At 40.2% G+C, this 15849-nt stretch overlaps 2 protein-coding genes across 2 annotated transcripts in view; both read right to left on the bottom strand.

Moving 5' to 3' along the window:
* The window catches only part of XK (X-linked Kx blood group antigen, Kell and VPS13A binding protein), a gene marked incomplete at both ends in the record, with an annotated part of 46636 nt that extends 45970 nt beyond the window's left edge, over nucleotides 1-666 (bottom strand). The window contains one exon of the mRNA XM_084258896.1: nucleotides 422-666. Within this exon, the coding sequence (XP_084115022.1) occupies nucleotides 422-666 (245 nt within the window). The remainder of the gene's footprint in view (nucleotides 1-421) is intronic.
* A 10072-nt stretch (nucleotides 667-10738) lies between these two features.
* The window catches only part of LANCL3 (LanC like family member 3), a gene marked incomplete at both ends in the record, with an annotated part of 102319 nt that continues 97208 nt past the window's right edge, over nucleotides 10739-15849 (bottom strand). The window contains one exon of the mRNA XM_084258212.1: nucleotides 10739-10898. Within this exon, the coding sequence (XP_084114338.1) occupies nucleotides 10739-10898 (160 nt within the window). The remainder of the gene's footprint in view (nucleotides 10899-15849) is intronic.

The raw sequence follows: 15849 nt of genomic DNA, 5'->3' as shown, positions 1-15849 counted from the left end.
CAGTAAATGAATCTCTGTGGAGCTCAGAGCCGCGCCTGGCACACGCTCAACGCTCCGCGTATGGCAATGAAATGAAATCCTCCGTGCACGCTGTTGCGGTAACGGCTCTTTCCAGCCCACGTCCCCAGGGTGTGTGGGGACACGAGCCCATCCAGCCAGGAGCCACTAGACCGCAAGCGACGCCAGCCTGGGGTGAGGTTGCACCGCGCGGAATTGCCATTTCTGCTGGAGAGGGGTCAATGGACTCCGGGCGATCTTGGCCGCGGGGGGCTGAGCAGGACCATGGTCCCTCGGCCGCAGCCCGATTGCCGCCCGCGGCCGCCAGGCCCTGCCCGGGGCTGAGGGGCGCAAGGAGCGCCCCCGGGGCAGCCCCCAGTCCCTCCCGGCCGCCCTCGCCGCCGGGCCCGGGCCCCGCACGCACCTGAAGAGCGGCCCGAGCTGCAGCAGATGCAGCAGCAGCACCAGCGGTCGGTCGCGGCTGAAGTCGCGGTGCACGAAGAGCAGCGTGAGCTGCACGAGCGCGCAGGGCAGCAGCGAGAAGAGCAGCGTCAGCGCCTGCCACATGCCATCCCCGCCCGAGCGGTAGGTGCTGCTCAGGTACAGCGCCACCGACGTCTCGGCCACGAACAGGAACACGGACGCTAGAACCGAGCACGGGAATTTCATCTCCGCCCGTCAGCGGCGCGCACCGGGGGCGGACGCGGCGGCGGCTACCAGAGGGGCGCTCGGCATGCCGGGCCCCAACGGCTCCTGCGCTCTGCACCGCCCGCAGAGGGCACCCGGCCCTGCCGATCGGCCCCGCAGCAGGAGCAAGGCCCCGGGGTGGCCAAGCCAGCGGGGGAGGGGCGGGGCGCGCGGCCCGCTGGGACACGCCCACGCGCACCGTGCGCCGCCCGCGCGCCAGAAGGTCCGCGCGTCTCAACTGCGACTGTCCCCAGGCGGGCCGCGAACCCGCGTCCCGTCCCGCGACTGCTCGCGCGTGATCCAGAAGGATACTGCGGTCGGGCTCGCCCCGCGCTCCGCCTCTGGGTCCTAGAGCCCGTTGGCCCACGCTCGCGTGGGAAACTGGTCACGTCTCTTTGAAAAGCTACAGCCAATGGGGCTCAGAATTAGGGCAGAACGCCTTTCTAGCCCACGGGGCCTAGGAAACGTCTCCTTCTCCAAGGACCGGCGTTTCCGGTCATTTAAAAACAGGCCAACCAGAGATGCTTTTCAAATGACAACTTTGTCATGCACCCAGGAAAGACCTTTCTCTGGGCCAACTAATCATGCCCCTTAGGCTTCCAAATACAGTGGTCGGATGCCTTGCCCACAGTGGTGAAAGAGCATCAGAGATAACCTCTGAAAGCCAACGCCTTTCTCAGAAAAAAACTACCTACACCATTTATTTCTCTGTAACTGTGACTAACCCAGTCAGGGCAAAGGCCAGGGCCTAATAAGGAAAAGGTTTTCAGCCCAACACATACCTCGGCTTGCCTGCGCCAGGACTAGCACACTTCTCTTTCCCTTATTTAACTTGTGACAAACCTTCTGGACTTCGAGGCGGGCTCAGCCCACCTCTGTTCCTGAGTTTGAACAAGTCACTAACTCTCTCTAAAACTCAGGTCCTTCTGCTTTAATAACATGATCTCTTTGCCCGCTGAAACTAGGTGATTCCACCGTCTTCAGGCATTTCTGGCATTTTTTATTTAGGAAACTGTCGACACAAATAGAATGTGAAGATTCAGTAAAAATCACGACAAAAATTGTAGAGGGAGAGAAGATGAAGGGTTGTTTTTGTTTCATTCTTGTGTGGCATGGGAAAATCTATTTATAAGGATTAAGAGGAGGATTCAGACAACAGCTGACAGGGACCAGGCCCATTCTCTAAAAGGATTACTAATGCCTATTTATAGAACTCAGCAGGCCACCCTGTCCTGGATCAACACACACAGTCACAAATACAGAATAGGCACCAACACTCCAGAGTATTTGTGTAATATTTTATTTGCCATGATCTTAAGTTGTAAAGGAAAAAAAATTAGCTTAGAATTATTAATTAGAACACACACAATACTTAGCATTAGGTTTTATTTTAAGGCAAAGGATTATCACAGGTTTTATACTGGTAAGTAGACTGTACAGAAATGTGGGGGTGGGCAATAAGCCAATAAATTACATCACTTTAAACACTATATGACAAATTATTTTCTATAGTACAAAACTAATACGGAAAACACATTTGGAAAGATCACAGTGTTTAGAACATTTAAACGTTAGTTTTAAAAACAGTAAGGTGCTTCTTTAAGCTTCTGACTCAATCCTGGTTTCATTTGACCTTGCAGTGGCTATGAGCAAACACCCCTTCCAGCCATGAGAAGGGGAGGCCATATCTACTGACTGTAGCACTACCCCTCTCCAGGGACAACCAATAACAAAAGCTAACATCTGAGGAGCATTCAAAGTTGATCCAACTCAGCTGCACACCAGCTAACTTGCCCAGCAACCAAAATCCATTAAAAAAAATTTAGCGCCATTATCATTTGCCGATTTGTTCTAGAGAATGACATATACATTCGAGTTTATGATTGCTAGTTTCCCTGTCAAATACTTAAATGGATTTTACTAAAGACCAATGTACTGTCACTCATGTACTGCACTATACTTTCTTGCTAGAACTGAAATACCCATTATTTTCCTAAATATTATGTACACAAGAGACTTACAGAAAGTGGTTTTGGGTATAATATGTAACATACCAGAATACATGAGAATTTGGTTTTGTTATAAAATACAGTACTCCAACACTTTGTAATATGGTTAAATATCTGACAGAATGTTCTGCTCCTAATTTAGAACTAAATGCCACAAATAATGTCTTTGAAAGTGCCTCAAAGTACCCCCAAAAGAAATATAATAATTAGTAAGAGGTCAGAAAACCTGTTTTTGGCAAAAAGGCGTTTTTGAAGAAGGCTTTCATTGTGCAAGACGTTCAAAAATTTACTTTCATACAACAGATAACTTGTGTTGTATTTAATGCTAATAGGAATTACTATAATTTTTAGAGGAATGATAACTAATCTATTATCTGGCATATTGTTTTTTTATAATTTTATATTTTTAACTTTACATTTTTGCTGAGGCAAATATATTGCAAAAATTACAATTTTATTAATATTACTAATTTATTGAGCAGCTCTTCAAAATTCAATAATACTTTAAATAATACTATATTTATTACTAGACCTAATTAGGAATGAGCAGTTATATTCTATTGACAGATTATTTTTATATTTTGCAAAATAATTAAGGAATCACACTAGTTTACTGCTTGTGAAATGTACCAGTAAGAAGGGGAGCTTTTTCTCCAATGATACAATCATAATTCTGTAAGTATTGTCAATTGTGCAAAAAATCTTTTTGGTGAAGTAAGTTCTATTCACTTGGGAAATGCACAATCTGAAACTAACATGTGGTGCTTGACAATTCCCCAGTATATGGCTTTGCAAAGTTTCCTCTAATAACGGGATTCTACAAAATCCATTAAAAAAAATTTAGCGCCATTAAATCATGAGATTAAAATTCAGACCTCCTTTCCAAGTAGATCTCCCCCAGATGTTAAAAGTTGGGGAAGCTGTTACCTTTGTAGAGAATGGGCAGCCCTTCTTTACCAGAGAGATTGTAAAGGCAAACTTTTCCACTTAGAATGCTCCATTCCTACTCCTGGAGAGTCTAGGTAAAACTAATGGTATCCTTTGCATTTTCAAGGGCAAAGGAAATTCTACAGCTGCTACAGTCCTCAAAGACATCTCTAATGCTGAAATACTAAAGTCCTACAAAACAAAGACAAAACTGATCATTTAAATCAACCTTATTTGAATACATCCATATATGAGGATTACTGCAGTCAACTTGGACTAAATTCAGCGACAGAAGGTATTTTATTGGTAACTGCCACTTAAGCACAGATCATAAAACAAGCCTTGGTGGGGGGGGGCAGTATCAGAGGTGCCATTAAAACAAAGACAAAAGGTCATTTGCTAAAGATTGACAACTGTCAAATATAGTCACAGCTACTTTATACATTTACAAGAACAGTGAGCATTAAAACATGTAAATAATGCCACACACACAAGATCAAAAGTAAGCATCTGCAGAAATGATATTATTCTAGTTAACAAACTATATATTCTGCGTTTACACATATACACATTCAGATGTTTCTCCTCTCATCTTTTGCAAGTACTCACAATTTCTGAAAAAAATGAGAGGAAGGTGTGTTCTTGGGTACTTTCTGAAGGTCTATGTTCATACTCAAGACATTAAAGCCATCTGCTGGTTTCAGTTTAGTAGGTGGTTCTAGAACAGGAAGATAGATCTTGGCTCTATAGGTGATTCTGAGTATCAGGAATATTTAGAGATAGGCTCCGAAAATAGTGGAGGAGGAAACAAAGTTTATCTTATGCAGAGACACTTGTGGCAATTTCCAGAATTCTTGTCCCAAAAGTGTAGTAAAGAATAACTTCAGGTCTTTGTGAGGGCAAGATAATTTAGTAAGGATGGATATTCTGGGACATGATCATTGTACTGGTATCTTTAATGGGACTGGGAGGGATATTCTGGGAGGGGAGGTTGGAGAAGGGGTTGTTAAAACTCCTCTATAGAGAAAACAAATATAAGCATACAGTAAATGTACCATGCCTGACTGTGTTTTTACAGTGGTAGCTAGGCAACAGTGATAACCAGAAGATTGAACCTTAAAGAGACAGAACTCAACAACCTAGAACAGGTGACTTAACCCAGGAGAGGTTTGTGAGTCTGTGGCTTGTTCCTGCACCATGTAAATCTCCAAGAGGGAATAAAAACTGGAATTTCCCTAACCTATTTTATCACAGAATGTACTTTCCACACAGGGCAACCCCTGGTACTAGGGCTCTGTGTTGGGGGAAACACCGCAGCATTCATATTGCATGCAGTGTTCTGTTTCTATTTTCTTCTGTAACAACACAGAAATACATAAGCTGTAAGAAGACCTTATCAATACTGTAAAAACAGCAGTGGATGCTAGCCCTGGCTGTCTAGTACAGCAGCCAACTCATATCCAGTTCTTGAGCGCTTGAAAGGGGGGGGGGTAGTCTGACTTAAAATGTGCAATAAGTATAAAATGTACACTAGATTTTGAAGACTCAGTGTAAAACAATGTAAAATATCTCAATTTTATATTGACTACATATTGAAAAGACAGTTTGGGTAGATGGGTTAAATCAAATACATCATTAAAATTACTTTTCACCGTTTTTGGTTTTAGTTATTTAATGTGACTACTAGAAACTTTTTAAAATTACATATGTGGCTCACATTGGTGGCTCTATTTGTGAAACTCACATCTATTTTCTTCTACAGATGGCTTCTAATGGCTTTAACCTGGCAGAAGATTTAATAAAAATGAATGCTTCAGATAGACAACTGGAAGTAGAAGTAGAGCCCTCATTAATTATGGGTTAATTTCTTAGAGAGCAGTTATCACACAATGAAGACCCATTCATTTATTAATTTATGCTTTCATATATCTGTTCATTCAGATATTTCTAATAGCTAAGTGTTTGGTTTTATTTGCTATGTGACAATGACTCCCCCTAGGTCTGTCAATCTCTCTGTTTCTGTCTCTCTGTCTTTGTCTCTTTCTCTCTCACACACACTAAACGGTTTCCTATAGGTACTAGGAGAAAAGAAAGAGGACACAGGACACAAACAGGACGTCCTGACGTCCTTACAAACTATTGTCACAGATCTTGATAGTCAAGCCCCAGGTAGGTGTTATTTTCTCTCTTGATATTGTGCGGAGAAAGGATACTTTGCTCTTTTAACCATACTATTTATATTTACCAACAACACCCCTCACCAAAGACCAAAAAAAAAAAAAAAATAAGAGGGATGATTTGGTTTTCATGTGAAACAATATTTCAAATTCCATTCAGAGGGGGAATAACAGAGACACAAAGGCAAAAGATGATGCAGGACATTCTGCAGATAAGGGACTTGGCAGTTTGGGGAGGAGTCTAAAGGGTGACAAAGTTTAATACTTTAAGATAATAAAAACAAACATTTTGAAATCCTAAAGGCACCTTCCATCAGGGCTCAATTCATTAGCACTTTCAGTTAAAGAAATAAGGGAAAACAGGGCACCCCAACTTTCAGATTTATAATGCTGGAGGCCCAGATATTTAAGGTAGCATCCATTTTTTTTTTTTCACAACAGCACAAATCAAATGACCAGATTTCCTTATGGAGGGAAAGCAGGGTGTGTATTCTCATGCACAGCCACACTCAGAGCAAGCTGTGACCTGACTTTGAGATGAGCCTAATTCCTTCTGCTGCTGACCCTCAGGTCTGCCCTTCTGTCCAGAGGGGAGTCCAGCTTTATTGAACCTGAGCTCTTAGCTACGAACTGACATGGATGGAAGAGATAAAGAGAAAACCTGCCCTCGCAGGAGAAAGGTCACATGATTAAGCAGATAAAGGAAAAGACAGATCAGAATGTATTATTTAAAGGGGAGAGGTAGACAGGGAGTTGCTGAATCAGAGGGGTTTGAGGTTAGAAGTCCTGGGAAGCAATAAAACCCATGAGTAGGACAGGACTGGTCCTTACAGTATTCAATGAGCATTCCCAGCTCCCGCTGAGATGCTGGGCTGCAGCAGACTTTCCCCCCACCCACTCCTTTCCTTCCATTCTCATTTGCTTTCCTTGCAGAGTGTATGCCAGGATCACATGGCCTTGGGGAATGTGAGGTTATTAATTTGGAACAATGTTCAATAAATAACCCAGGTCCCCAAAGGCCTTATATGCAATTGAGAGTATATTTCTATATGTCACCCAGATCCTTTTTGCTCAGCAGACCTGGGCGGCCAGCTCTTTTTGTTACATTCCTGGCACTGTAAACCTTTGCTTCCAGCAAGCAAAATAAATATTTGCATTAGAGGAGCTCCCAAGCAAAAGCAGCCAAGTCCTATGCACTAAGCCCAAGTGAAATCAGAACCTTCTGAGGCACAAATGCTGTAGTCAGGATTGGTTCTAGAATCCACAGATAGAGATTCCATTTGGCTGAAATGCTTATTTGAAGTCATAAGTGAACCAGGTTTTCTGTGCATGTAGTAGGTCCTTAAAATTTAGCTTCCCTTTTAAGTATATAAAGGGCATGCGGGGCCTCCCCCTGGTGGCGCATGGGATGAGCGCTGGGTTGCGAGGCTGCCCGCAGCCTCTGCAGCGCCAGTGCGATCCCTGGCCACCGGGGAGGGTCCCACAAAATAAATAAATAAATAAATAAAATAAAGGGCATGCGTATTTTAAAACTCTCATATATCCAGTTTATTATTGACAACCCTATGAGGTGGATGATGATGAATTATAGTAGTCCATGGAAATGGCAGAACAAGGCTTTGAGATTTCCAACACAGGGCTCATTGCATTATTGTTTTTTCCTTTTAGTTATGTGCTTCCTTAACATGCATTTAAATCACCAACTTACATTTGTTGCATTGAAATGATTGAGGTCTGCTCTCTACAGAAATTGAAACAATTTGAATACCATCTTGATTAAAATCTTAGTGTGTCCAAGAAAATTAAGGCTATACATTGCCATGGAAAAATTCCAGTGTAGCATAGAACCAGAAAATGACTCTGCTTCTCAAGCTATCAGAAAATGAATAGTACTCTATTGATAGTGTAGTCAATTACCTGAAGAATCACAGGGGGAAATATGGAGTCAAACCCTTGCCCTTGGTTATCAGGTTAGAAGTGGAAAGAGAAGTAAAAACTGATGACTGAAATGGGATTGGGTAAAATAAATATAGATAATATTTTGGAGTATGTGTGGAAGAGAAGTTATGCATTATGTTAATGAAACAAACACACAGAGTTGTAATATTTTTCCAAAACTTCCTACTTTCAAAGTATAATGTAATTCCCCCATTATTGAGAGATTCATTCAATGTAAATTAAAATATTTCCACTGTTACCTTCAGGGCTTATACTAGTTCATGCCACATAAAGTAAATGATATTAAAGTTATACTAGTGGTGGTGAAAATGCCCCCTAGCCTTCAAGAGGCAACAAACTTAAGCTTTATTCAGAAAAGAATGCTATTGCATAGAAAATAACAAGTTGATTAATTAAAAAAGAAGTGACATGTCACACTTTCCTACAGCAACACTTAAGGGTCTCCCCCCACCCTTCTTAGGAAAATAGAATAGAAAATCATCTCCCCAAACCTGTAACTCTACTCTTTCAGGAAAATGAAAACTTTTAGCAGTTCAAGTGCTAAACACGTGGATCCTGGTTTCTAATTTACTGCAGTGTCAATTGATAAAGACCTTTGCTTGAGCTAGACAAACAAAAGAGTTGTCACAAATGGTCACACAACAATGTCATGGTCACTCTACTGATCTCAGCTGTTTTGGAGTACCTAGGTCAAAATGTTATGTTGAGCACTTGGTAGCGCTTTACTTTTTAGAATTCAAGGATGAAAGGTGGAACAAACAGAAGGCAACTTCCAGGGATATTTCATCCACTGCTGTATCCCTAGATTCTAGTCAAGAACACTGAATATATACACTTGGAAAGTGAAAGCCAGGGTCTGAATCCTCATTCTGCACCCCCTTAGCTGTGAGACTTTGGATCAATTACTTTAAGCACCTTTGGGGTTGGTGGATCATGAAAAAAGCATGTGTTCCATAAAACCCTGTAAACTGGGTACTTACTACCTTCCGTCCACAAGGGTCAAGTAAAATGAATTTAAACGCAGATAATGAGAAGCAGGTACCATTTTCATTTCCAAAGGAGACTGTTTTGTAAAGGCATTGTGCCTTAAGACACTGAGACATCCTTGACTGTAAATGAAAATACATCTGCAACCCAACTTTTGGAATGATCTAAGAGCTACTCTTCATGTGGTACTGCCCCAAACTGAGTATTTTCAAAGATGAACAACTGAGGCCAATTTTACTTACATATTTATATAAGGATGAGCTAAAAAGGTGTATGCTTTTCAAAACCATCTTGTCTTAGTTTGTTCTGATGGGTAGAAACATAAAGTGCCATAAAATCACAAAGGTGCTTCTTTACCTTTTTTTTTCAGTCAGTCACAATTCTTTTTTGAGATCCTTATCGATGCTAGACATCCTTTTCCTAGAAAAATAAGTGCACACTCACACACAATCAAACACACACACAATCACACACACACATACAAATGCACACACAAATATTTACCCCTAACTCCTCCCAAAGTTCATCTATGAATCAAGAAGTTAAGGACTACTGAATTAAATAAGTGCTTGGGTTTACATGGCAATAGATGTAGAATATATGCATATATATTCTGTGTATGATAGAATATAGTCTACATCTATCACATATATACAAATTTTAAATACTATTTAAATAAGCATTAAATCTTATACAATACACAATGCCCTCCTCACCCTGATATATGAAATAGTCAATGATCAAATTCTAGAAAATGGATCAGCTCATGTTTGAGTGTTTAAGTGACAGATGCTCCTACAGTGTTTTGCAAACCACTACTTACTTGAAGTAGTTTTACAACTTCTATGTGTTTACAACAGGGTTGAATTTAATACAACTTGACTCAGTGGGTCTTGTAGACAATATCCATGGAGGCTGTGTGTTAGAAGGTAAGGTGATCAGTCACGGAGCTCACTCATGTCTAAATCTAATAGCATAACATTGAGCAATGCTCTTTTCACAACCCCTGGTCCTTTTTAGACAATGTCTGCCTGTCCCAGGGGACACAGTATTCAATCAAAGGCAGCAACAACACACCTCTGTAGCAGTTACCCTGATCCTTGAGATGAGTGATTTTTTTTTACCATGAGTCTATTTTACAGTTCAGCTAATAGCATCATAGGGATTACATAGGCATTTTAAAAATGACTAACAACAGACAATACGCAGCTCACATTTCAAATTGAGTAAAACGCTTGACAGCAAAAATTGCTACAGTATTTGCTAGCCTATGAATTTTACTATCTACTTGAGCTTTATGAAAGAAAAAGGAACCAGGAAAAAGAGATGCTCTAAGGCCTAAGGAAACTTGAATTTCAGGGCTTAAACTAAGTTATGATACGATTTTTTAAAGTGCCCAGGGTAATGATAAAAAATAGAGATTCACCTGCAAATGTCTCCATTCATTAAAAATCACGAATTTCAATAAGTAAAGGCATAGGACAACCAAGAATTTCCTTTTCTTGTCCTTTAGCGACCTGACACTTCATCTCTCCTAGCAGTTTTCAGCTGGGAAATTACTTAATTTTTAATCAGCCTTATATCTGAATTTAGGGGTGGAGGGCACCCACAAACAGTCAAGTTCTCTCTCCAACCACAAGGCATTTTATTGTCATTGTCCACATTTCAGTCTTGTTTTCTATGCCATACTGAAAAACAGATGATTTCTTTCTCTTTTTCCTCTGCACTCTGGTTTCACATGGACTTCCTAAACTATTAAATCTCTATGGTTTTAAGAAGAGTTGTGGTGTCATTGTTTTGCAGGGTCTCACACTGTTCTCCCTCAGGTCTGGTTTCATGTTGCCTTCACCTGCCTGCTCCCTTCCTTCCTTTGGGCGGCAATGTTAAGGCTCATGGCTGTGACACCATTGAATGTGGCTTATGTGGAAACTGCCTCCGGTAGGCTCAGGAAATCTCAGGGACCTTCTGCAGGGTCACAGAGGGAGATGAAGCCTTTTAAACAAAGACGCTGAAGAGAGGGAACTCAGCCTGATTGGGATGCAGCAGATCGATCAGAAAGCACACTGTCCCGGAGAAGCCTTCATACAAGCTGTATATACTTTCCAGGACACGAGAACCAGCCTTGAATTCCTCAGTAAATAAAAATTCAGCAAACCTAAGAAAAAGGAGAAAATACGAAGTTTAAGATGAGGGTCTCCATTGTTAAAAAAAAAAAAAATGGAATCTAGAAAACTTAAATAAAGGACCAGGAAAATGAATATCTAAAAGAAAGTGAAAATCATAATCAACAAACAACTATGAACCAGAGACACTTTATGAGGGGAGGGGGGTGGGGGGGAGGGATTGGGGTCAAAATAAAGGGGTTGCAATTGTTTGGGGAATATAAAAATAAAATTAAAAAAACATGGCAGGCCCAAACTGGCATCACTTGTGCAAAGCCTAACAAGATTTATTTTTTTTTAGATTTATCTATGTATACATAAAAGAACTGGGGTGTAGAACAGAGGTGCAGAGGGTGAGAGGATTCACCAGAGCAAGTGGGGAGCAGGACAGGAGGATCCACTGAAATACACTGCTGAGGGGAGAAGGGGGTGAGGCAGGAGAGGTCTGCTGCACCATGTGGATTGCCCCCTGGCCGGGGGATAGAACTCGTACTGCTGTGGCTGGTGACAGCTTGATAGCGCTGTCTTTAACCCCTGCACCACGAGGGAGGCCCCCTAACAAGATGTAAAGCCCACCCACACTGTGGTTTCAATCTCCCCCAGAAATATAGTCTTAACTATTCAGTGTGGAATTTTCTGATCTGCACCAAATAAGGTAATTGTTTACATTCCCCAAGATAAGATGAGAAACTACCACATTTATTTTTTTTTCCATTCCCCATAGATAGGTCACCCAAGCCTGAAATATATATACACTTTTTCACTTATGACTTCCTTATATTACCTTTCCCTTTTTATAGAGCTTTAGATCTCTCCTCTGCTTGCTAGATTGGAATGCTGCCTGATTCATGGATCATTTAATAAAGGCAATCAGAGCTATAAATTTGCTAGTTGGATTTCTACTTTAACACCCTCTTATTGGTCTTGAGTGGTTTCTTCCCCCTCTCTGCTAAGCTCAAATTTTAGCATCAGTTTCTTTCCAGAACTCTGTAACATTTTAAGAAAGCTTCTTTTCCTCTGTTAAAAAAAAGAATCTGTTAGCAGCAATCCCACTGCCCACCTGTGACTATGCAGGTGCCTCTTTTCACCAACTCTCTCCTCTACAGGGCAGCAGCCTTCCTGCCTGCCCGTGACCTGTCAAGGCCACCTGCCTGCAACCATGCGGGCCTCTCTCAGCAAACCTGTCCCTTCTGGGGCAGCTCTTCCTGCCCGCTGGTGTCTATGCAAGTGTCTTTAACTGTTTTATCCTTTCCCTAATAAACCTGCCCTTTAAATATATATAAAAAAATCTGTTACATAATTATGTATGTTTCACAACAAATTATGTTGGCAAGCAAATTCAGTTATTTTTGCAAAGCAAAACAGTTTGGCATTTTCTAAGGATTCCATTCCTTCTTTTATCAATAATTAAAAGTAAAAAATATATTAATTCTCATATTTTTATTGATCATGAATAGAAGGAAGCTGGTATGTGACTATTCCTTTAAAAGAATAAAGATGCTATGTTTCTGCAGGCATATAATTCCTGAGTTAGGTTTCACTAATATGTGACAGCGAGCAGAGACTGTGAAAATAAATGGGCAGGATTTTATACTATCTGTGCTTTGGGCAAACAAAGGAATAAGATGAATGGAAAAAGGCAAGCAACATTTTATAATCATGACATCAAATAGCAAACTCAGCTACAAGATGGATTATTTTTAGGATATCCACCTTAAAAATAAATCATCAACCTCTAACTTCTCTATAAAAGATCATTTTCCTGTATTTGCCACAAATACTATTCAAATTATTTATAATGAGTAACATTTTCAGTAGTTTACAACTTTGAAAGTGCTGTCATCTATGTCATCTCTCCACTGACTTGCTCTACCGGTTCCCATCAATAACAAAAAAAAAAATCACCCATTCAGAGGCTACAGCACACAGGTTGGTAATGTCTGAGAGCTGAGACCTCCCTCATAAATTTAGATTATTGCTTCTACTTAGGGGGTCCTATGAAAAGTAATTACTTATTTGATCTTTTTAGGGTTCTTGGAATTACTGACAGCGGCTTAAAATGAATCAGCAGGAAACATATTGAGGTACTGTTTGGTACAATTTTTCTATCAAATGTTTTCTTGAATGTGCAACAGTTTTTAAATGGAATTCAAAATTTTAGACAGTAGAATAATGATGCATCTTAAGTGCTAATTAAAATTTTGCAGTTATACAATGAGGCTATACAAATAAAGCCATTCCCATCATCCACAGCATTAGAAAAGTAAAGAGCTTCAAGGACTCTTAACCTTTTTAGCACTATGGATCACTTGGTAGTCTGGACTCCTCAGGAAAAATGTCTCCAAACATATAAAATAAAATACATAGGGTTTTCCCCCAAATTAATGATATTAAAGGACATTTCATAAAAATCTTGAAACCAAATTTGTGATATAATTATATATGTATTATTTATTAGCACATTAAATAACAAAATCTACTATGGTCTAGTAAGTACTGACATTTCTAAGTAGTATGGGAGTAAAACATATTTCATAATATTTGCAATAGATATGAGAATATCTATGACTGCTATTGGTGACAGTGTTAGAGCTACAGCTAATTCTCCTGTGGCTTATTACCTATGCTCAGAATGAAAGGAAATGCCACATTTCAGCTTGAAATATTTATTTTTCTCAGGTAAATTTACAAACCCTAGCTTAAGAAGTCCTGATGTAGAAAGAGGAAGGGCTTTGGAGTTGCCAAAAGATACCCAACTCTGATAATTTCAAGTTACATGAAATTTCTTTATCTCACTTTAAATTTCTTAATGTCGCTTTAAAATGATGAAGCTGCAGAACTGCAAAGATTATCTGTAAAGATTAAAGATACCATATGTTAGGCTCTGAGTACATAACAAGTATGGGGGAGCGAAATTTGCCACACCAAAATGTCTATTTCGTACAAGGATTATTTGGGGTTGATTATTTTTAAGAAGCAGCAGATGCAAGATTTTCTTTATCCCTCCCCTTTAACTGCCTAAAAGAATTTAGATCGACAGTCTGTAGCAGGAAGACAGCTATAACCAGAGATAACTCCAAAGACAATGAACTAGGCTGAGTAGACTAGGGAAAAGTTTTCAAGGCCCAAATTCTTCTGTGTCCCTTTCTCTCCACAGACATTTGTTTACCAAGCATTTGCTCTTCTCACTTTCTTGTAAATGTCTTCCTCTCCTGTGAAGTCCCAGAGCCCTATCCTCTTCTCCCTAGTTCAGGATGGCATATAAACCCCAGCTGCCTGTCAGGGAGCCTCATATCTTTGTAGGGTTCGTATGCGGATGCAATTAAATTTGGCTTTCTTGTTAATCTGTCTTATGGCAATTTCATCATTAGAGCAGCCCAAAGAACCTAGAAGATAGAAGGAGACTCCCCCATGATTATAAAAATATTATAGCTGGGGGTAGGGGAGCGCCGAGGGAAGCAAACATTATTTAAAAATGAACAATGATGTAAAAATTGAAAAAACAACTTCTAAAAAGAATAAAGTGGGAGGAATTCAAGACATAAAAAAATATTACAGCCAGATATTTGTAAAACAGAGACAATTTTCCCATCATGCTTCAAAAGAAACCCACAGTTAATTTTGCTCTCTCTCCTTCCAATCTTTCCCCACATGCATTATTTTATTTTATTACATTATTGAAATTATAGTCAGTCTATTATTAGAAAACCATGAATCAAAATATGTTAACAGAATTCTTAAATAAGGGAGCTGCAAATCGAGAGCTTATGTTAGCATTTTCCTTCAGTGCATACACACTAATATCATCATAAAGGATACTTTGTTTTTTCAATATTGACAATTATCAATAGGTAAGTTGGTTTGGGAAGGCCTTTCTGTGAAAATGATTTTTGAGTTAAGATTTGATGAAGTGAGAGCTGGGAGATATGTAGAAAATAAGAATCACAGGTAGAAGGAACCAAAACTTCAAAGGCCTTGAGGTAGATTGCTGTACCTGGCATCCTAACAGAATTATAAAGAAGCCACTGTGGTGGAAAGAATCAGAAGAGTAGGGGATGACATCAGAGAGATAAAGATCATGTAGGACCTTTCATTCAAAGGACAGACCTTAGCTTCTACTCTGAGTCATACAGCAAGCCACTGGAATATCATGAAAAGAGTGTGTCATAATCAGAAATGATGTTTACCATAAAAGCAAATTAGGCCATAGTGAAACAGAGAATCATTTCATATAAAATCAGAATAAAGTCAAGGATGTTTACTCTCCCTCTTATTATTGAACACTGTTATGAAGATTATGAACCATGCAATAGGAAACATACAAACAAAGGAAGAGTATACTAATGAGAAAGGAAGTAACAAAGTTATAGTTATTTGCAGGTAATATGTGTTCTGTTTAAAAAAATCCCAATGGGCGCCTCCCCGGTGGCTCAGCGGTTGAGCGCTGGGTTGCGAAGCTGCCCGCAGCCTCTGCAGCGCCAGTTTGATCCCCGGCCACCGGGCGAGGGTCCCACATGGCACGCAGACCTCTCCTGCCACCCGCTGCTCCCCTCAGCAGTGTACTTCGGTCCTTCTGCCTATTCTGCTTCCCGCTCTAGCTCTGGTGAATTCTCTCACCCTCCCGCGCTTCTGACTGTACCCAGTGCTTGTATAAATAAATAAATAAATAAACAAACAAATTAAAAAAAAATCCCAATGGACTCTAATAAAAATCTAATAGAAACAGAAATGGACTTCAGGTGCCCAGATATATCACTGCATTTATCAAAACTCAGGTGTTAATAAGCTACAATACAGATTTATATGAAAGAAGTGAACTCAGATTGCTAAAACACAATAACATGTATGTTTTTTAAAATCTTCACCAAAACCAGCACTAAACAACCTGCAACTATAATGGAGAGGGAGAGTCCAATCACAATAAACGTGAAAATATAAAATATC

This window comes from Talpa europaea (genome assembly GCF_964194135.1).
Source record: "Talpa europaea genome assembly, chromosome: X".
Taxonomy (NCBI): Eukaryota; Metazoa; Chordata; class Mammalia; order Eulipotyphla; family Talpidae; genus Talpa; species Talpa europaea.
The sequence above is the reverse complement of the archived record's forward strand: the minus strand, read 5'-3'. Positions and strand labels throughout refer to the sequence as shown.